The sequence below is a fragment of the Puma concolor genome, chromosome B4 (assembly GCF_028749965.1).
Source record: "Puma concolor isolate L17-30 chromosome B4, mPumCon1.1.hap2, whole genome shotgun sequence".
NCBI lineage: Eukaryota > Metazoa > Chordata > Mammalia > Carnivora > Felidae > Puma > Puma concolor.
Window position 1 is genome coordinate 20827313 of NC_141673.1, and position 23878 is coordinate 20851190.

The window sequence follows — 23878 nt, forward strand, 5'->3', positions numbered from 1 at the left end:
AGGTTCCTCAGGTTCAGTAAAAAAGTTTCGGCCACAATTCTCAATTTTTTCTTTCCAGATAAGGTGATGAGAAAAACACCAAAATTTCACACTCAAGTAATTCTCATCTTCAAGGGGAAAAAAGTGGCACAGTTTAAAACACACACACACACACACACACACACACACACACACACACACACACTCACACACTCATAAGAAATACAAGACGTAGGTTTTAGTCAGGGTGCATCAATTATTAATTTTGTACTTTGGGACAAGAAATTTCATTTCCTGACCCATAGTAAAATCAGGATAATTCCACCTCATAGACTGCTAAAAGAACTTAGCAAGATGTAGGAGAAATATTTATGAAAGCCCTTTGGAAACAATGGAGCATCATCTAATGTGAGGTAGTGGTATCATGATTATTATTGTTGTAAAGAATGGCCATCCATTTGCTTTTTCCTTATTTTTTTCTCTAAGGAATGAGCTGAATCTTGACTTTCATCTTGGCAGAACTAGAGACAAGTCAGCCTTAGTGTGGCTTCTTAAGAAAGATATAAGTCTAGGGGCGCCTGGGTGGCTCAGTCAGTTAAGCATCCAACTATTGATTTTGGCTCAGGTCATGATCTCATGTTTGTGAGTTTGAGCCCAGCTTCAGCTCTGCACTGACAGAGCTGCATTAACAAATTTTAATAATAAATAAAGACACAAGTCTTTCTTGGCTGTCCATTTTTAAATCTCTCCCTACTTGCTCCTTGTCTCTCCCTGTCCCTTTCACTGTAGCTCCTGCTAAACATGAAAGGCAATTCTAAGTTCAATCTGTTCCCTAATTTGAGACCAGACCTTGACATGAGGGCCAGAAAGTAATTACTAAAACTCAAGGCAATGGTTATGTGTTTTATAATATTGGAACTAGAAAAGGGGAGGATAAAAAAAAAACCAAGTGTAATGCAGAGTACAACAAAAAAGAAGTTAAAAAGTAGAGCATCACTTAGATAAGTTTCCAATGGAATCCTACTGGTCCCTTTTTCAGTAAGTTCTTCTTACATCAAGGTTTTAACTATTACAGGTCTTTTAATTTAAATTTTCCAAGACTTTGCTACACTAACTTGCTAGAAATATATAGCCACCAAGTTGTTTGAAGAAGAAGGTAACATCACACACTGAATGACAAAATCAAACTACCTGATTTGGAATCTTGCCTCTACCATTTACTGGCTGTATCTTCTTGGGCAAATTACTTAACCTTTTCTGTGCCCCAGCCATAAAATAAGGATAACAGCAAGAGAATATTAGGGGAATTAAATGAGATAAGGAATTCAAGCAGTTTAACAGTTCTTGAGGTTGAGAATATGATACAGTGCTTAATAAATTATAGCTATAATTTGATTTATGTCAAACATTTAACACCTCTGTATACAGACAGAACTACAGACATTCTAGATCACTGGAAACAACAAAACCCTAAAGTTCCTCTTGTGTGAAATTGACTTGTCCCAGCATTTAGATACCATGTCTACATAATCATGCATAAAGGGCTGCTCAGGTTTTAAAAGATAAAAGAAATTGTGTTAGAAATTATTTGGAAAACCATGAAACGTATCAGCAAAAAAATCATTTCACAAATTCTAAAAGAGAATATAGGACATATAATGGGATCAATAATATTTCTCTGGGACAGTATGATAGGCCTAACAGATTAAGGGAAGGCAATAGAAATATTTCAGATTGCAGAAGGCTTCTAATTCTATTTTATATGGCATAACATTAAACTGGGATAATGTGATCTATACTCACACCAAGTTTTATGGTTTCAAATTCAATAGATTGCAATCAATGCTTCAGTTTACTCTACTCTTGACCCTTAAATTATAGTCCCAAGCCTAGTGCCATTTAATACTTCTATTATTTGCCTATAAAGGGGAATAGAAAATAACATGCATTAATTATGAGTGGTTGAAAGATAAGGTCAAAATAAAATCAACACACAAGAACAACATCTGAAACAATCAGAAGGAAAGTGAAACCACACAATACAAGATAGAGGTAAAGGGCTCCTGTGTCAGTACAGCACAGTGACAAGCTGTCTTACTGATATTCATTCCAGCATGAGTTAACTGGAAAACTGCTCTATGGTAGAGTGACCAAGCAAGAGAGGGTTCTGGGACATATTCATTTTCAGGCTTCTGAACTGTGTCTGTGATGGTGAGAACAAAAGTGATCACTACCATTTATTACTGAGCACCTACTATGTGCCAAAAATCATACTGAACATTTTACATTAATGAATTTATTAACTTGTCCTAACAGTGCTACATAGAGTTGCCAGATATAGTGCATAAAAATACAGGGTGCCCATTTATATTTGAATTCAAATAACAGCTAGTAATTTTTTATTGTAAGTGTACCCCATGCAATATTTGAGGCACACACCAAAAAGTTTTGCTGTTTATCTGAAATTGCTATGAGTCCTGTATTTCATCCCGCAACCCTAAGGCCATGAAATAGGTATTAATATCCTGGTGAGAAACCTGAGATTCACAGAAATTAAGTCATTTGCCCAAGTCTGCATAGCTGTCAGGTAACATATCTGGGTTCAAAATCTCTAACAACAAAGCTTGCATTCATAACCAGTATAATGCCCTGTCTCTTTTATTATGCTCTTTCCTATATAGGAATAGCCATTCATCCATCCTCCTGTTGATATTCTAATTGGCCTTCAAAATCCAATTTGTAGATTATATGCCTTGTGAATCCTTCTTAGATTTTTCCAAATAAGAATATTCCTATAACTTTACTTTTATCTTTGTTCCAGCCCTTAAAACAGTTTGACTTCTATTACAGCAGGTTACATACAGGTCCCTGTAGTGGACATTCTTTTATGTGCATTTCTCTTTTCTAACATCACCTCTATTTCCTTTTGGGACAGTGTCTTTCCCTTACTACATGTAGCCCAGGCGGGAGGAGAAATCAAGGGGTCCTACAATCCTATTATAAAAGCTGAAGGGGGAAGTCTCCTTCTGTCCTATCCTTTCTTTCATCACCACCTCCCAACCAAGGAAAAGGTGCATGGCCAATAAGACTGTCTCTCCTAAGTCTTGAAAACTAAGACAAATGGTAATAAAAATAATAAATAACTAAGACAGATGGTAAGGGTTCATTTATTTCAGATAATTAAGTAATTTATTTCTTGGTTTCTGTTCCTTTTCCAAGGCTGGTTTCTATAGGCTTTCCATCCATATCCTCCAGATTTAAATTCCTTCTTTGCTTGGATTAAATAGTTTCAGTTGTTTATAACCAAAGAACTCTGACTGATTGTTTCTTTGGACATGAGTGTAAGCTCCCTAAGGTCCAGGTGTAATAGAGTTTTACACCATTCCACTCCCAAGAAGTTATCTTCCAAATACATATTTGTATATAGTAGGCACTCAGAAATGCTTATAAACTCAAAGGGGGATAAATTAACTGAAATTGTTCAGAGCTGATAGCACAGAAGATCTACAAGGCTCTCTTGTTTTTTCTTTTTGTACTTCACAACCAGTCTGAGTGAGCTTTTGGAAAGCACTTTGAGAATTGCGATTATTAACTGTGTAAAAAGTGGATGAATCACTTGATAGGCCTCAATAGTACTAAAATGTCCATGATGCTTCTAAAATCTATGACTCGCTAGAAATAAGTTTGAGAGCTCTTCTATCATCTCTCAACAGAGAGCTAGGATGCATTACTGCTAAGTACACTAAAAATAAAAGGATGTAACTGAAGTCACATCTATCTTGCAGAAGAGGAGTTTTAAATATATGTATTTGGGTTTTTAATTATAACTTATTTGATATAATTTTAATTATAATTCTATAAAGAATTGGCCTTGTTTATATTTTCTACCATTATCCAATGCAAGTAGGGTTCAATATCTATGATAAAATTATGGATAAACATAGTGATGTGTTCTTAAGGTGATATCAGTGACATGAGATATGCTAAATTATCCCACACTGACATTACACCATTAGCAAATAATACTTCTTTAAATTTTTATTACATTAATTTCAGCATAGGATGTCAAGTAAACACTGACTCAACTCTACCTGGGTCAGAGATGAACAAATATTCTATGTAATTCTGGGCACTGTAAATTCAAAGAGGCAGAAGTGGGTAGAATGGTAAACAATCTTAACACCGTATCATTGAAGGAAGAACTGAAGAAACTAGGAAATGTTTCAGTTGGCAAATAGCTCAAGATGAGTTTTTAAACAACTAAAGGAACATCATTTGAAAGAATTTAGATTTATCCTGTGTAACTTCAGAATGCAAACCTATACCCAGGGGGTGGAATAGATTTCAACAAACAGCAAATAATCATTTAATAAAACCTTCTCTGAATTATGGAGAATACAAAGATAAATTGAATACAGTTCCTGCATTCCAAGAGAACTATGAAGTCTAAAAAACATACTGACTTTGATAAGGCTTCCAAATTGTGTGAAGTACTGGAAAGTGGGAGGTCAATTCTGACTAGTGAGATGTAGGAAGACTTTTGAGAGAATGTGGTATTGGGTTACATTTTGAGTAATGATAAGGGCTGGATAGAGATTTACTGGGGAAAGGGGCATTTCAAAAGTGACATGAGCTTATCTGAGAAACAGTGAAGAGCTGTAGATGGTTAAAATAGAATAAGACAGGTTATGGAGTACAAAAGATAAGCCAGAAAAACTGGGAGAGGTTAAATTGCAGAGGGCTTGAAAAACTGGACTCACAAGGCTGCACTTTCTTCTGGACAGCCATAAAGATTATTAAGTAGAGGAGGGATATTATTAATGGTCTTATTTGGAGGAAGACTTTAGACGGTCCAGAAAAATAATTAAAGAAAGTTGTGGAAGGCAATTCCCCAACATCCAAAACCCTTCCATTGGACCCTCCATAGTTCTCCTCCTATCATCAGTCTTTTCTCCGAATGTTCCCTTCATTATCTTGTTCTTATGAAAGTCTGGCTCTTCCACAGGCCACTGCTTCCTTGTGGCTCTCTCCTATGGTACTTTTTCTCCTACGGTCCTCACACCAATGGACCTGGAGGAGAGGAAATATCCTCATTGAGTCTTAATGCCACCTTTAGACCACAGTTCTTTCCTTTTCTCTAAGCATCCCAGCCTTGAGTCTCAGGTTGTTATATGAACCTTCAATTCTTCATTGCATTTACTTGCTGCCTTCCAGGCCATGCTCCCTCATTTCTTGATGAGGTAAACTCCTGGCTTATTATCTCTCTTCCAAACACTATTTAATTCTTGACCATTTCAGTATCTATACAGGTGATCTTTCCCAAACCCTGGCCTCTCAAGTCTCTGAGAATTCTTTCCTCCAATACTCTTGCCCTCCACCCTATTAGAGCCACTCATTTCATACCCTAGTCTAGACCCTGTTATTACTAATAACAGCAACCCCCTCCATAATATCAGTGCCAAGCATTCCACTCTCTCATAACCACCTCTTAACTTTCTAGCTCTTCTTCCTATCCTAACCTTGACACCCTTCCAACCCCTCTGAAACCTCCAACCAACTGATCTATCAACTTTCCACTGTTCCTTATCCCCTTAATGGCCTCACTCCCCACCTTACCAAGCCTGAATCGCATAACTGATTGCTCTCATTCTCTCTTATGCACCTTTGATACCCCCTCTCTTTTCTTAATTCCTTGGCAAAATCACAACCCTGACTAAATATAACTGTCCACCTGTTCTATGTCTTCACACATGTCTCTAAACAAGGTTAAAGAACAACACACAACCATGATGACCTGTCCTACTTTAATTTCATGACCATGAATCTCAAATGGGCTTTTAATGTGGATTGGCTGGCAATCCTATTTCCCCTGCCCATTCCACACATCATCATACCATCTCCCTCTCCCTCCCTCTCTGAACAAGGCTTTATTCTCATTCTTAGTAATAACCTTGCTTCCCACATTACAGATAAAACTGATACAGTAAGAAAGAACTCTTAGACCCTCGTCACCCTGCCAACAGCCACACATACTCTCCCTTCCCATCTGTTATCACAGATAAATTATTCATGATTCTATTGTGCATAGCCCTCATCTCTCACTGACACCCACATCATGAATTCTCCCCTATCCTGAACATCATAAATTATCTGCTGGAGATAGGCTATTTTGAAAAAAAACAAAATGCTCTCTTGACTTTACCTCTTCTCTAGCCAGGGCCTTATTTCTTCATTAGCCTTCACAGAAAAATGGCTTTTAAAAACTTGTCCATACTCACAATGTCTAATTCATATCCTTCCATTCTCTCTTACACTTAACTCAGGGGTTCATCCCTACCACTGCACCAAAACTGTTTTTATCAAAATCACCATGGATCTCCACTTTACTCAAATCAATGGCCAACTCTTAGCTCTCATCTTACTTGATTTTCATCAACATTTAAACTACATAATCACTCCTCAACTCTTGATTAACTTTCTTTACTTCCAAAACATGTAATTTCTAGTTTCTCAACATCCTTTACAGTCATTCTTTCTTGGTCTTTGTTCTCACCTACCTTTATTATTGGGGTCACCCAAATTCCAGCCATTAATTCTCTCCCCTTCTCCATCTTTACTTCTTTCTGTCATCTCTTTTCATTACATGGCTTTAAAGCCCATTTATATGTCAACAACAGTTGATTTTATACCTCCTTCCCAGACCAATCTCTCAAACTCCAGACATGCTTATTCCACCACTCACGTGATCTGGCCAGTTCTGGATTATTATCATGTCCATAACCAGACTTCCAATCTTGGCCCTACTTCTTCCCTAAAACTCACCAAATCTTCTTCCCCTGCAGCCTTATCCATCTCAGTTGATACCAGCCCAATTTACTCAGGCCAAAAATCTTGGAGCCATCCTTAGCTCTGCTTTCTCTCTTAATCCACGTCTAACTCATTGGGAAATCTTGATGACCCAACATTAAAATACTTCCAGAATCCAAATTCTCACTACCATTTCTGTCACCCCTAGTTACAGCTACCATCATCCCTTGACTTGACTATTATAGTGGCCTCCTATTTGACCTTTCCCCTTTCACCCTCTCCATCTGTAGTGTATTCTCACACAATAGCTAATGTAGTCCTCTTAAAATTTAAGTCATATAATGGGATTATTCTGCTCAAAAACCTGTAAGAACTCCCATTTTGCAAAGAGCTCTAGGACCTTATAATAGTCTACAAGGCCCTGCTCCATCTGGTCTCTATCTACGCTGATGTTTCCCCCTCACTCTAGGCTCAGGGGTCTCTGTAATGTTCCTCAAACTATCAGACTCCTTCCTCATTCCATGAGGTATGCCCAAAACTTGAAGAGTACCTGGCAACCTAAGAGTACCTTCAATAAATATTTGTTCAATGAAAAGCAGGTAGAACAATTATAAAGGTATTAAAATTTGTCAATGATACCCCAATAAAGCTGGAAAAAAATTAAGAAAAACTATTGTAGTAGTCTGAAAAACAGCTAATGAAGGTTCAGTTCAATCCTCCCCTGCAAATATTTATTGAAAGTACAAAGATAAATAAGCCAGAATCTCTGTCCTTGAAGACCTTATGGTAGAGAGACAGGTAATTTAAAAATGTTAAAAGACAAAGGAGCAAAATCAGGGCATCCTAGAGAGAGCAGCATGAACAAAGGTTGGGAGACATGAAATAGCATCATATGTTGGAGAGTTGAAAGCAAGTCAGTCTGATTAGATGTGATGATCTAGTAGATGGAACCACTTGGGTAAACTACAGTCCCCAGTTACTCAATGAACACTAACCTAGGTGTTCCTGTGAAGACATTTTGTAGATACAATTAAAGTCCATAATCAGTTGCTTTCAGTAAGAAAGATTATCCTAAATAATCTAGGGAGGACTGATTCAATCAGTTGAAAGATCTCAAAAGCGGAGCTGAGGCCTCTCTGCAGAAATTCCTCGTATTGACAACAGCTTCACCTGTGCCCAAAAGTTACAGCATGCCATTCATGATGGCCTGCTCTGTGGATTTCACACTTGCCTATATACCTTCCCAATTATGGAAGCCAATTCCTTGAAATAAATCTCTAAATATCCATCTTCTACTGGTTCTGCTTTTCTGATTGAACTGGGACTGATATACTAAAATATAAAGTTTCAGGCAGAGGGAGGACAAATGAAGGATGAGAGGCAGGAGGACTATATCAGCAAGGGCATTTGTTTTTAACATGCTCAGAGGTTGTAACTTTACCTCATAATCAGTAGGACCAACAAGGTGAACGGCATTATTAGGAGTAGAGATGAATCATTTTGGATTTGATATGAAGAATGTACTAGGACAGGAAGCAAGGGGAAGAGAGAGATGCTAGTGACTGGGAAACCACCCATGTTACCTGTCAGGGAGGTAGGAGGAGAACCAAGAAAGAAGGCTATCATGGAAGACAGGGGACAGTGTAGTGGGGAAGCAGTGGCAATCTGAAGCACCCAGTCTGGTGTATCAGAAGAGTCTGCCATTCAGCACACTACGATAAAAGGAGGCCACTCAGGAGGTCACTCAAGAACAGCTATGATCTACAAATCAGATTGTACTAGGTTCAAGAGTGGCTGAGAAGTGAGAGAGAAGAGAAAATAAAACTATTCTTCTACAAGCGTGGCTTAAAAGGGAGGAGGAAAACTGGCAGTAGAGAGAAAAGGTCAGTGTCAAATAAAAACATTGGAATGAGAGAAGCTTAAGCCTTCTTCATAGACTGAGGAGGAAGAGCCAACAGTAAAGCAGGGGAAAAGATGAGAATGAGGGTACACACCCTCCTGAGAGAGGTTCAAGAGAAGAGGGGTGGCCAAGCCCACAGGTGAAGGCTTAGTCAAGAACAGTGGGAAGACCTTCATTTTCTGAAAACTAGAGGAAAGAGAAGTCTGATGAAAGTAAGTAGAGATAAATTTGGAGGTGGAGAGTAAGGAATCCTCAGTAATTAATGCCCCACAGCCCTGGGGTAGCTCAGTGAGGTTAGGAAACAAGGTCATCAGTTGAGAGAGAGATGGTGTGACATATCTAGAGATGGAGGCTTGGCTTTAGTTGAGGCTGGGTAGCCACCTGTCAAAACATAACACAGAGGAATAAGGATCACATGACAGTTATACTAAAGGACTTCTGAACTGCCTCACAATTCAATCAATGTGCCTATGAATCAGACTGGCAGAAATGTTGCCTCAGCACCCAAAACAATGCCTGGCATAGAGCAGGTACTCATTAAATTCACTGAATGAATGAATGAGTCAATGCTTAGATGAGCTCCTCATCCACACAAGCAAATAGAACCTTTTAGTTGAAATTACCTATTTTAATATCAACTCATTTTAACATTTTAAAGAAATACAGACATTTTCCAGAGCCTTGAAACTTAATACAGCTCCAGTATGCTCTCCTAATCTCCAGAGAATATAGCCAAGGCAAGCCAGATAACTTACAATTCAAAGTGGGCATTTTTAGCTTGGCTTTTTCCCTGGAGTATCATAGAGAAAATGATCAAGAAAGTGGTCAAATCTCTTTTTTGTTTTATTGTACAATATGGTTTTTTGAACTGAAAGTTTACTCACTTGGATTTTTATTTAGATTCTACCACTGTAGGTACAATGTAGTCTTAACCTTTTCTGACACGTCAAGCTCTTTCTCTTACTGGTCTTGGTGACATTTACCACTGACCAAAGAGAAGACAAGGAAAAAAACAAAACTGTTTAAAAAGGCAAGTTTAACTGGAAGTATGGCATAATTAGGCAACAAGATAGAATGCAGGCAGCATCAAGTTGCTGCGAAAATGGGTGTCTTGACCATTCCCCATGCCTTACCTGGGTGGAAGACTTTGGTTTTCCCATTAGTGATTCCAGAAGAGCTTGCCTCCATTTTTACTGACCTTCTGCCTGGTGGAAGTGAGGAATGCCTGACCACAGGCAGGCGACGTGACCCTGGGCGGCTTGCGACACTTCGCCGTTGATGGATTTGCAAACGCTTTTCAGCCCCATGAATAGATAAACTTAAACCTGGAATGAGAAATAGGAGCATTATATTAAATAAGTCAGTTCTGAATGGCTAAGATGCCAAATTATTTTCTGGCATGAGATACAGGCAGCATAAGTAACTATGGTTCAACTTCTTAAGGGATGCTAATGACACTACAATTTTGATACCAATTGATTTTCACATTGCATTATATACTGAACATTATTTCATTCAAAAGTGGACATCCTCAGTTATCATGACAAAAGCTTTATGAATGGAGACCCAAAAAAGTCAAATATTAAAATTCTGCCCAAAATCCTGGGAAAATATGCATTTATTTGGTTAGAAACTGTTGCTGGGTTATTTGGATTTTCAATAAAAATTGAGAAACTTTTTTTCTTTCTTTTTAAAAAATATTTTAATTACAGTAGAGTTAACATATAGTGTTCTATTAGTTTCAGATGTACAATATAGTGATTCAACAATTCCACACATCACTCAGTGCGCATCACAACAAATGTACGACTTCATTCCCATCACCTTTTTAACCTATCCCCCCCCCCACCTCCCCTCTGGTAACCATCAGTTTGTTCTCTATAGTTAAGAGTCTGTTTCTTGCTTTGTCTCTCTTTTTTTTTTAGTTTTGCTCATTTGTTTCTTAAATTCCACATAAGTGAAATCACATGGTATTTTTCTTTCCCTGAGTTATTTTGCTTAGTATCACTCTCTAGCTCCACTCATGCTGTTGCAAATGGCAAGGTTTCATTCTTTTTTCTGGCTAAATAATATTCTACTGTATGTATGTATATGTGTATATATGTATTCCACATCTTCCTTATCCATTCATTCATTGATGAACACTTGGGCTGCTTCCATAATTTGCCTATTGTAAATAATGCTGCAATAAAGGTGCATGTATCCCTTTGGGTTAGTGTTTTTGTATTTTGGGGGTAAATACCCAGTAGTGCAATTCCTGGGTTCTAAAGTAGTTCTATTCTTAATTTTTTGAGGACCCCCATACTGTTTTCCACAATGGCTGCACCAATTTGCATTCCTGCCAACAGTATGAGAGGGTTTCCCCTTCTCTGCATTCTTGGCAATACTAATTTCTTGTATTGTTGATTTTAGCCATTCTGACAGTTGTGAGGTGCTATCTCACTAGTTTTGATTTGCATTTCCTTGATGATTAGTGATGTTGAGCATCTTTTCATGTGTCTGTTTCTTTGCAGAATGTCTATTTATGTCTTCTGTACATATTTTAGTTGAATTATTTGTGGGGTTTTTGGTGTTGAGTTGTATCAGTTTATTATGTACTTGGGATACTAACACTTTATCAGATATGTCATTCACAAATACCTTCTGAAGTAGGTTGCCTTTTAGTTTTGTTGATTATTCCCTTCACTGTACAGAAACTTTTTATTTTGATGTAGTCCCAATAGTTTATTTTTGCTTTTATTTATATAGTGTTCTTCTCTGCATCTTTTTATAGATTTTGTTTTAAAATCTATTTTGTCTGATTTAAATATTGCTACTACTGTTTTTATTTTTTTTTTAATTTACATCCAAATTAGTTAGCATATAGTGCAACAATGATTTCAGGAGTAGATTCCTTAATGCTCCTTACCCATTTAGCCCATCCCCCTCCCACAACCCCTCCAGTAACCCTCTGTTTCTTCTCCGTATTTAAGAGTCTCTTATGTTTTGTCCCCCCGTTTTTATACTATTTTTGTTTCCCTTCCTTTATGTTCATCTGTTTTGTCTCTTAAAGTCCTCATATGAATGAAGTCATATATTTGTCTTTCTCTAATTTTGCTTAGCATAATACCCTCCAGTTCCACCCATGTAGTTGAAAATGGCAAGATTTCATCCTTTTTGATCACCGAGTAATACTCTATTGTGTGTGTGTGTGTGTGTGTGTGTGTGTGTGCGCGCGCGTGTGCGTGTGTGTGTGTGTGGATGCACACACACACACACACACACACACACACACCACATCTTCTTTATTCAATCATCCATTGATGGACATTTGGGCTCATTCCATACTTTGGCTATTGTTGACGTGCTGCTATAAACATTGGGGTGCATATGTCTTTTTAAAACAGCACACCTGCATCCCTTGGATAAATACATGCAGAAGAATGAACCTGGACCACTTTCTTACACCATACACAAAAATAAACTCAAAATGGATGCAAGACCTCAATGTAAGACAGGAAGCCATCAAAATCCTCGAGGAGAAAGCAGGCAAAAACCTCTTTGATCTTGCCCGCAGCAACTTCTTACTCAACACATCTCCAGAGGCAAGGGAAACAAAAGCCAAAATGAACTACTGGGACCTCATCAAAATTAAAAGCTTCTGCACAGTGAAGGAACAATCAGCAAAACTAAAAGGCAACTGACAGAATGGGAGAAGATATTTACCCTAGCTTTCTTTTGACCCCCATTTGCATGATAAATGTTTCTCCATCCCCTCACTTTCAATCCGCAGGGGTCTTCAGGTCTGAAATGAGTCTGTAGGCAGCATATATAGATGGGTCTTATTTTTTTTTTTATCCACTGTCACCCTATGTCTTTTTTGATTGGAGCATTTAGTCCATTTACATGCAAAGTAATTATTGACAGATATGTATTTATTGCCATTTTGTTAATTATTTTGTGGTTGTTTTTATAGTTGTTTTCTCTGATATTTTCCTTCTTTCATGGTTTGCTGCTTTTCTTTAGTGATATACTTGTATTCCTTTCTCTTTATTTTTTGCATATTAGGAGGTTTTGCTTTGTGGTTACCAGTAGGATTATGTATGACATCTTATGTATATAGCAGTCTATATTAAGTTGACTGTCACTTTGAACCCATTATTTACTTCTCTCCCTCCCACCATGTTTTAGTTACATGGTGTCATATTTTACATCCTTTTATTTTGTGGATCCCTTGACTGATTACAGAAATAATTTTTTTTAATTTTTAATTTTTTAAAATTTACATCCAAATTAGTTAGCATATAGTGAAACAATGATTTCAGGAGTAGATTCCTTAATAGCCTCTTACCAATTTACCCATCTCCCCTCCCACAAACGCTCCAGCAACCCTCAGTTTGTTCTCCATATTTATGAGTCTCTTCTATTTTGTCCCCCTCCCTGTTTTTATATTTTTTTTTGTTTCCCTTCCCTTATGTTCATCTGTTTTGTCTCTTAAAGTCCTCATATGAATGAAGTCATATGATTTTTGTCTTTCTCTGACTAATTCCACTTAGCATAATACCCTCCAGTTCCATCCACATAGTTGCAAATGGCAAGATTTCATTCTTTTTGATTGCCGAGTATATATATACCACATCTTCTTTATCCTTTCATCCATCAATGGACATTTGGGCTCTTTCCATACTTTGGCTATTGTTGATAGTACTGCTATAAACATGGGGGTGCATGTGTCCCTTTGAAACAGCACCCCTGTATCCCATGGATAAATGCCTAGTAGTGAAATTGCTGGGTTGTAGAGTAGTTCTGTTTTTAGTATTTTGAGGAACCTCCATACTGTTTTCCAGAGTGGGTGCATCAGCTTGCATTGCCACCAACAATGCAAAACAGATCCTCTTTCTCCGCATCCTCACCAACATCTGTGTTGCCTGAGTTGTTAATGTTAGCCATTCTGACAGGCGTAAGGTGGTATCTCCTTGTGGTTTTGATTTGTATTTCCCTGATGATGAGTGATGTTGAGCATTTTTTCATGTGTTGGTTGGCCATCTGGATGTCTTCCTTGGAGAAGTGTCTATTCATGTCTTTTGCCCATTTCTTCACTGGATTATTTGTTTTGTGGGTGTTGAGTTTGATAAGTTCTTTATAGATTTTGGAAACTAACCCTTTATCTTCTATGTCATTTGCAAATATCTTCTCCCATTCTGTCAGTTGCCTTTTAGTTTTGCTGATTGTTCCTTCACTGTGCAGAAGCTTTTAATTTTGATGAGGTCCCAGTAGTTCATTTTGGCTTTTGTTTCCCTTGCCTCTGGAGACGTGTTGAGTAAGAAGTTGCTGCGGGCAAGATCAAAGAGGTTTTTGCCTGCTTTCTCCTCGAGGATTTTGATGGCTTCCTGTCTTACATTGAGGTCTTGCATCCATTTTGAGTTTATTTTTGTGTATGACGTAAGAAAGTGATCCAGGTTCATTCTTCTGCATGTCGCTGTCCAGTTTTCCCAGTACCACTTGCTGAAAAGACTGTCTTTATTCCATTGGATATTCTCTCCTGCTTTGTCAAAGATTAGTTGGCCATATGTTTGTGGGTCCATTTCTGGGTTCTGTATTCTGTTCCATTGATCTGAGTGTCTGTTCTTGTGCCAAGAAATACTTTTCTTTTTTTAACTGCTTTTGTGATTTTTCCTTTCCATACTTTTACTTATGGTCTTTCCTTTTTAAAGAGTCCTTTTAATATTTCTAGTAGGGGCATCTGGGGGGCTCAGTTAGTTGGTTAAGCAGCCAACTCATGGTTTCAGCTCAGGTCATGATCTCACAGTTTTGTGATTTCGAGCCCCATGTTGGGCTCTGTGCTGGCAGTACAGAGCCTGCTTGGGATTCTCTCTCTCTCTCTCTCTCTCTCTCTCTCCCTTTCTCTGGTTCTCCCAACCTCACGCTGTCTCTGTCTCTCTCAAATAAATCAACTGTCAAAATTTTTTTAAAAACATTTCTTACAGCGTTGGTTTAGTGGTCATGAACTCCTTTAGGTTTTGTCTGTGAAACTCTGTCTCTCCTTTTATTCTGAATGATAGCCTTGCTATAAAGAGTATTCTTGGCTGTAGATATTTCCCTTTCAGCATTTTGAGTATATCATGCCACTTCCTTCTGGCTTGTAAAGTTTCTGCTGAAAAACCCACTGATCGCCTTATGGGGATTCTCTTGTATGTAACGGTCTTCTTTTTCTTGCTGCTTTTAAAATTTTTTCTTTATCACTACTTGTTACCATTTTAATTACTATGTCTTGGTGTGTTGCTGTGGTTTTGTCCTATTCTTTCATTTGTGATATATTCCTCTGTCTCCTCATTTTGTCTAGTTTCTCTGTGTGTTTCTCTGTGTTCAGGAAGTCAGCTACATCCCTTGTTCTTGAAAGTAGACCAGCTGTGCACTTTTAACTAGGTGGTGCAGGTCCTCCTCCACATGAAAGGCACAGCTGAAGTGGAGACCTGGGCCAGCTGGGTCACTCCACAAAGAGTCCCCGGGCAATGGGTACAGTTTTAACAAGGTGCCCACGTCTTCCATGGAAGGTGGGGAGATACAGTGATGGCAAGGTTTACATGGGTCTTTTGGGAGAGGGGATCCACAGACGGAGGCAGGTCTGGCTGGAAAGGCAGGGTATGGTGTAAGCAAATTAGGAAGTGAGTGCAGGCGCCACACTAGTTCTCACAGGTGGCTGTGTGTTATGATGAGAGGTAGGGGAGTGAAATGTTCCTAGAAAAGGAACATTTGTTTGTTCATAGAAAAGCTTGTTTTTTCCTAGAAAAGTCTCTCAGGGAACTCAGATTAGTAACTGACTTTCCCTCCTGTAAGCTCCAGGTGACTTTTAAACTGCTGCTTCAAGCTGTATATCCACAGGCTGTTAGCTATGCTCTCTTTAAGGTCAGGGGCTCAGCTTTCTATCACCCTCTAGGCTCTCTTAGAGCTGAGCTTGCTGATTTTTAAAGTTCTAAGCTTTAAGTCCTGTTATTGTAAGTACTCATGATATTCAGTCCCTGATTTTCAGAGCCAAATGTTATGGGGATTTCTCTTCCCCTTATAGGCTCCCCAGTGTGCTAGTCTGTCTCTCACCACTCTGCACCTGCAGCTACCTCCCTCCTGTGATTAGACTCTAGGGGTTTAGGTTCTCAGAGTCCTTGCCCCTCCTACCCTCTTCTATGTGGCCTCTTCTCTACCTCTACTTGTGGAGTGTGGTTGGCCAGGCTTTGGGCCCTTTTCTGGGTTGTTTGCTCTGAAGCAAGTATTATCTAGTTGTATCTGTGAGACAAGGTAAGTTTAGGGTCCTCCTTCTCTACCATCTTCCCGGTAGTCCCCAAGCAACTTTTTAATTAAGAAATAATTGAGAAGTTTTTCCACAGGACTCATGTAGAGAACAGTTGAAGACTGAACTTGGATTTACACCTCTGATAACCTTAGAATTATATACCTTTTGAGACCTATTTTTTCCAGGAAAATTTCAAACATACCAAAAGCAAAAAGAATAGTATAAAAAAAACCCACGTACCCATCACCTAGCTTTAACAAACATCAAGATTTTTCTATAAAGCTGAGGAGAATAAAAGATTTTTCTAATCTTTTTTCATCTATTCCACTCCCTTTGTTGTTGATTTGTTTTTTAGGTGCTGGAGTATTTTTTTTTTCTCTTTTTTTTTTTTTTTTTTTATTTATATATGAAATTTATTGTCAAATTGGTTTCCATACAACACCCAGTGCTCATCCCAAAACGTGCCCTCCTCAGTACCCATCACCCACCCTCTCCTCCCTCCCACCCCCCTTCAACCCTTAGTTTGTTCTCAGTTCTCAACAGTCTCTTATGCTTTGGCTCTCTCCCACTCTAACCTCTTTTTTTTTTTTTTTGTTCCCCTCCCCCATGGGTTTCTCTTAAGTTTCTCAGGATCCACATAAGAGTGAAACCATATGGTATCTGTCTTTCTCTGTATGGCTTATTTCACTTAGCATCACACTCTCCAGTTCCATCCACGTTGCTACAAAAGGCCATATTTCATTTTTTCTCATTGCCACGTAGTACTCCATTGTGTATATAAACCACAATTTCTTTATCCATTCATCAGTTGATGGACATTTAGGCTCTTTCCATAATTTGGCTATTGTTGAGAGTGCTGCTATGAACATTGGGGTACAAGTGCCCCTATGCATCAGTACTCCTGTGTCCCTTGGATAAATTCCTAGCAGTGCTATTGCTGGGTCATAGTGTAGGTCTATTTTTAATTTTCTGAGGAACCTCCACACTGTTTTCCAGAGCGGCTGCACCAATTTGCATTCCCACCAACAGTGCAAGAGGGTTCCCGTTTCTCCACATCCTCGCCAGCATCTATAGTCTCCTGATTTGTTCATTTTGGCCACTCTGACTGGCGTGAGGTGATACCTGAGTGTGGTTTTGATTTGTATTTCCCTGATAAGGAGCGACGCTGAACATCTTTTCATGTGCCTGTTGGCCATCCGGATGTCTTCTTTAGAGAAGTGTCTATTCATGTTTTCTGCCCATTTCTTCACTGGGTTATTTGCTTTTCGGGTGTGGAGTTTGGTGAGCTCTTTATAGATTTTGGATACTAGCCCTTTGTCCGATATGTCATTTGCAAATATCTTTTCCCATTCCGTTGGTTGCCTTTTAGTTTTGTTGGTTGTTTCCTTTGCTGTGCAGAAGCTTTTGATCTTCATAAGGTCCCAGTAATTCACTTTTGCTTTTAATTCCCTTGCCTTTGGGGATGTGTCGAGGAAGAGATTGCTACGGCTGAGGTCAGAGAGGTCTTTTCCTGCTTTCTCCTCTAAGGTTTTGATGGTTTCCTGTCTCACATTCAGGTCCTTTATCCATTTGGAGTTTATTTTTGTGAATGGTGTGAGAAAGTGGTCTAGTTTCAACCTTCTGCATGTTGCTGTCCAGTTCTCCCAGCACCATTTGTTAAAGAGACTGTCTTTTTTCCATTGGATGTTCTTTCCTGCTTTGTCAAAGATGAGTTGGCCATACGTTTGTGGGTCTAGTTCTGGGGTTTCTATTCTATTCCATTGGTCTATGTGTCTGTTTGTGTGCCAATACCATGCTGTCTTGATGATGACAGCTTTGTAGTAGAGGCTAAAGTCTGGGATTGTGATGCCTCCTGCTTTGGTCTTCTTCTTCAAAATTACTTTGGCTATTCGGGGCCTTTTGTGGTTCCATATGAATTTTAGGATTGCTTGTTCTAGTTTCGAGAAGAATGCTGGTGCAATTTTGATTGGGATTGCATTGAATGTGTAGATAGCTTTGGGTAGTATTGACATTTTGATAATATTTATTCTTCCAATCCATGAGCAGGGAATGTCTTTCCATTTCTTTAAATCTTCTTCAATTACCTTCATAAGCTTTCTATAGTTTTCAGCATACAGATCCTTTACATCTTTGGTTAGATTTATTCCTAGGTATTTGATGCTTCTTGGTGCAATTGTGAATGGGATCAGTTTCTTTATTTGTCTTTCTGTTGCTTCATTGTTAGTGTATAAGAATGCAACTGATTTCTGTACATTGATTTTGTATCCTGCAACTTTGCTGAATTCATGTATCAGTTCTAGCAGACTTTTGGTGGAGTCTATCGGATTTTCCATGTATAATATCATGTCATCTGCAAAGAGCGAAAGCTTGACTTCATCTTTGCCAATTTTGACGCCTTTGATTTCCTTTTGTTGTCTGATTGCTGATGCTAGAACTTCCAGCACTATGTTAAACAACAGCGGTGAGAGTGGGCATCCCTGTCGTGTTCCTGATCTCAGGGAAAAAGCTCTCAGTTTTTCCCCGTTGAGGATGATGTTAGCTGTGGGCTTTTCATAAATGGCTTTTATGATCTTTAAGTATGTTCCTTCTATCCCGACTTTCTCAAGGGTTTTTATTAAGAAAGGGTGCTGGATTTTGTCAAAGGCCTTTTCTGCATCGATTGACAGGATCATATGGTTTTTCTCTTTTTTTTTTTGTTAATGTGATGTATCACGTTGATTGATTTGCGAATGTTGAACCAGCCCTGCATCCCAGGAATGAATCCCACTTGATCATGGTGAATAATTCTTTTTATATGCCGTTGAATTCGATTTGCTAGTATCTTATTGAGAATTTTTGCATCCATATTCATCAGGGATATTGGCCTGTAGTTCTCTTTTTTTACTGGGTCTCTGTCTGGTTTAGGAATCAAAGTAATACTGGCTTCATAGAATGAGTCTGGAAGTTTTCCTTCCCTTTCTATTTCTTGGAATAGCTTGAGAAGGATAGGTATTATCTCTGCTTTAAACGTCTGGTAGAACTCCCCTGGGAAGCCATCTGGTCCTGGACTCTTATTTGTTGGGAGATTTTTGATAACCGATTCAATTTCTTCGCTGGTGATGGGTCTGTTCAAGCTTTCTATTTCCTCCTGATTGAGTTTTGGAAGAGTGTGGGTGTTCAGGAATTTGTCCATTTCTTCCAGGTTGTCCAATTTGTTGGCATATAATTTTTCATAGTATTCCCTGATAATTGTTTGTATCTCTGAGGGATTGGTTGTAATCATTCCATTTTCATTCATGATTTTATCTATTTGGGTCATCTCCCTTTTCTTTTTGAGAAGCCTGGCTAGAGGTTTGTCAATTTTGTTTATTTTTTCAAAAAACCAACTCTTGGTTTCGTTGATCTGCTCTACAGTTTTTTTAGATTCTATATTGTTTATTTCTGCTCTGATCTTTATTATTTCTCTTCTTCTGCTGGGTTTAGGCTGCCTTTGCTGTTCTGCTTCTAGTTCCTTTAGGTGTGCTGTTAGATTTTGTATTTGGGATTTTTCTTGTTTCTTGAGATAGGCCTGGATTGCAATGTATTTTCCTCTCAGGACTGCCTTTGCTGCGTCCCAGAGCGTTTGGATTGTTGTATTTTCATTTTCGTTTGTTTCCATATATTTTTTAATTTCTTCTCTAATTGCCTGGTTGACCCACTCATTCGTTAGTAGGGTGTTCTTTAACCTCCATGCTTTTGGAGGTTTTCCAGACTTTTTTCTGTGGTTGATTTCAAGCTTCATAGCATTGTGGTCTGAAAGGATGCATGGTATGATTTCAATTCTTGTAAACTTATGAAGGGCTGTTTTGTGACCCAGTATATGATCTATCTTGGAGAATGTTCCATGTGCACTCGAGAAGAAAGTATATTCTGTTGCTTTGGGATGCAGAGTTCTAAATATATCTGTCAAGTCCATCTGATCCAATGTCTCATTCAGGGCCATTGTTTCTCTATTGACCATGCGTCTAGATGATCTATCCATTTCTGTAAGTGGGGTGTTAAAGTCCCCTGCAATTACCACATTCTTATCAATAAGGTTGCTTATGTTTGTGAGTAATTGTTTTATATATTTGGGCGCTCCGGTATTCGGCGCATAGACATTTATAATTGTTAGCTCTTCCTGATGGATAGACCCTGTCACTATTATATAATGTCCTTCTTCATCTCTTGTTACAGCCTTTAATTTAAAGTCTAGTTTGTCTGATATAAGGATGGCTACTCCAGCTTTCTTTTGGCTTCCAGTAGCATGATAAATAGATCTCCATCCCCTCACTCTCAATCTAAAGGTGTCCTCAGGTCTAAAATGAGTCTCTTGTAGACAGCAAATAGATGGGTCTTGTTTTTTTATCCATTCTGATACCCTATGTCTTTTGGTTGGCGCATTTAATCCATTTACATTCAGTGTTATTATAGAAAGATATGGGTTTAGAGTCATTGTGATGTCTGTATGTTTTATGCTTGTAGTGATGTCTCTGGTACTTTGTCTCACAGGGTCCCCCTTAGGATCTCTTGGAGGGCTGGTTTAGTGGTGACAAATTCCTTCAGTTTTTGTTTGGTTGGGAAGACCTTTATCTCTCCTTCTATTCTAAATGACAGACTTGCTGGATAAAGGATTCTCGGCTGCATATTTTTTCTGTCTAGCACACTGAAAATCTCGTGCCAATTCTTTCTGGCCTGCCAAGTTTCAAAAGAGAGATCAGTCACGAGTCTTATAGGTCTCCCTTTATATGTGAGGGCACGTTTACCCCTTGCTGCTTTCAGAATTTTCTCTTTATCCTTGTATTTTGCCAGTTTCACTATGATATGTCGTGCCGAAGATCGATTCAAGTTACGTCTGAAGGGAGTTCTCTGTGCCTCTTGGATTTCAATGCCTTTTTCCTTCCCCACTTCAGGGAAGTTCTCAGCTATTATTTCTTCAAGTACCCCTTCAGCACCTTTCCCTCTCTCTTCCTCCTCTGGGATACCAATTATGCGTAGATTATTTCTTTTTAGTGTATCACTTAGTTCTCTAATTTTCCCCTCATATTCCTGGTGCTGGAGTATTTTAAAGCAAACTCTAGACATCTTGTTAATCTGATCAAAAACAGTATTAATTGTATTGCCTTACACATTATATCAATATGAACTATACCTACTAATACATATGAACCACATAAAAAATTCAAGAGAGTTTTAAAAATATTAATATCAAATTAATAATGAAAAGATTTTCTTAAGGAACACTCATTGATCACCATTAGAGGTTGCTAAAATACCAATTACTCAGAAAATTGATAAATAAAAGGAAAGAAGCATTTATCCCTGCCTTTCCTTTACTAACCACATTTCAAGGTAACCAAATAGTTGATAAGATAAAGTTCTTCACTGCAGATTTCCAGCTAATAAATTACCGATGGAAAAGAGAATTGGAAAATCATTTTAGAAGCTACAGTGAATATAAAAGTAAGTTTTGTCCAAAGAAGCACCATGAGGAAAGAGCTAGAATTCAAGCACATGGCAAACTAAATCCAGATCTTTAAAAAAAGAAAGCCAAGGAAAGGTGTTAGCCTTATTTAATGCCAACCAGTCAGGGAAACATGGTCAGGAATGATGCCATCTGATGGAGGAAAGCTGAGTTTCAACAAATTGCAAAACCTTTTATTAAGAGGAGAATATCTTGAATTTGAAGGTAGAAATTTAGTCCTGAAAATTACCTTAGTGGCTGGCATTTAATCGGGTGCTTTATACAGATGACGAAACTGACCCTGTCAGGGTAAAACAATCAGTCTACTTATTAGTCCTGGAAGGCCACAGTAAGAAGTCTACCAAAAACTCAGAAATAAGGGATATAAAAGCCTGCTCAGAGGTAAATTGTAAATCAGCAATCACGAGTCACATCAGAAATATAAAGAGTCATCTTAAATTTCCCCAAGGGGAGGAAAAAAGACGTGACTTGGGCCAGACTGTAAATTCTAAAAAATTTTAAGAAACCTCAAATCAGAATGAAGTTTGGTCAGCCAAGTATAAAAAGAACAACAATAACAAAACCTATAATAAACAAACATGAGCAGTGCCCATCCAGGTAACAGCCTCTAAGTTCAAGAGTTCTAACAGCCAGGAGTGCCTGGGTGGCTCAGTTTGTTAAGCATCCAACTCTTAGTTTTGGTTCAGGTTCTGAGCTCATGGTTCCTTTGAGTCCTGCATCAGGCTCCACGCGGACAGTGGAATTCTCTCTCTCCCTCACTCTCTCTGCCCCTCCCCCGCTCACTGTTTTTCTCTCACTCTCAAAATAAATAAATAAACTTTAAAAAAGAGTTCCAACAGCCAGACAGTCCTGAGACACAGTTTTACTCTCCTTTATCCATTTAACTGCCCTTGCTCTAACAGCACTCACCAGGCAACCTTCAGATTAAGATTTGGCTTCCACTGCAGGAAGAGAGTAATCATACTAATGTTCCTATCTACCCAGGAACCAAGGTTCTCAGTGTGGGCTAACAAACTGGCATCCTGAGTTTCTTTCTATACACCAATCTCCTCATGACTGCTTAGAATGAATCTGCCCACAAGATCTGGTTTCTAAGCCCTCAATGCTTTAAGTCTGAGATTTGTTCTTGGGAAATTCACCCAGGTAAGGCCAGCCATGCTGGGTGGTCCCTTGGGAGACAGCCTGGCAGCTTCGCCCTCACAGTACATGTCCCACTCTGATGCTCAGACGCCTGGGCAAGTGTGGACCTTCTACTCCTAGGTGTCTCTCTGTGGGCAGGACTAACACAGTGGCATCAAACTGGTATTTTCACCATGTCATGCTTTCTATCATGGTTGTATGTTCCACATTTCCAGAGAGATGCAAAATGAATATCTTCAGACCCATAAAGACTCCAGAAGAATGCAGACAAATTTTTAGGTGTCAGATGAAGGGGCTGGGAGAGATGTTTGAAGTCAACATCAGAGAGTACATGCAGTCTGAGTCTGCAACCATGAAACAGACCACTCTTTCAACATTTCTTGTCCCTTTTACAGAGGATTATTGGGCTAAAGGAACTAGAACTGTGACTCACTGTGGCACTTCTAGTTCTTATAGAACTCCTGTCAAGGAGGTATAAAATGTTAGAAATGAGAATAAAAATCACACTGTGGAAATAAACGGCACAGATACTTGGAATTGTTGAACATTACATGTTAAAAATATAATAATGTAGATCATGTGGTGTGATGTCAAAATGTAAAAAACAAAAAAAATTCATGAGTATGGCCAGGAGAGAATAGAAATGAGGAAGATGGGTATGTTACAAGGGAATTGGGAAGAAACCCTTACTGCCTCAGCAAATCCATACAGTCCTCCAGAAATTAAGATTTCTCAGAGTTGCAGATAAAGTACCTGGCCCATCAGAGCTCTCCTCATACAATGGCAAAGTCCATGGCAGAGAGATATGTAAACAAATAGCACACAAAACATCAAATATACTCCAGACATGAAAAGTTAACATTTATAGAAGACTCAGCAGTCACATCTTCAGAAATGAATTATCAGTCAATAAGTTGCATCATCCAATTTGGTCTTAACTACTTTGAAAGAAACATTGATGATTATCTATTAAATGCCAGGCACTGTGGTAAATACTGATAATTACCCCATTAATGCCTCACCCCAATCCTACAAGACAGAGAATTGGCATCTACATTTTACCAACAGGAAACCTGAGGCCCAAGAGGCAAAGTTACTTGTCCAAGGTCAAACAAGTAACTGAAATTTTAACCCTAATCTTTTCCACTATCGCATGTAGCCTGGTGAATGTAATTAAACTGATTAAATTAGCTATATACCAATACATAGACAGTTTTAAGTGTATAATGGTTCTAAATAATTTAACAAGGCAGGGTTGGAAGGTATGGTATGCTGACATTCCTTTAACCCAAACTCCTATCAA

General features: G+C 38.6%; 1 protein-coding gene across 5 annotated transcripts in view; it reads right to left on the minus strand.

Annotated features, from left to right (window-relative positions):
• ANO4 (anoctamin 4) overlaps positions 1-23878 on the minus strand; it is a 428017-nt gene that overhangs the window by 220454 nt on the left and 183685 nt on the right. For all 5 annotated transcript variants that reach the window (XM_086712549.1, XM_086712550.1, XM_025926582.2 and 2 more), the window contains one exon: positions 9820-10011. In XM_086712549.1, coding sequence (XP_086568675.1) covers positions 9820-10011 — 192 coding nt within the window. The remainder of the gene's footprint in view (positions 1-9819; positions 10012-23878) is intronic.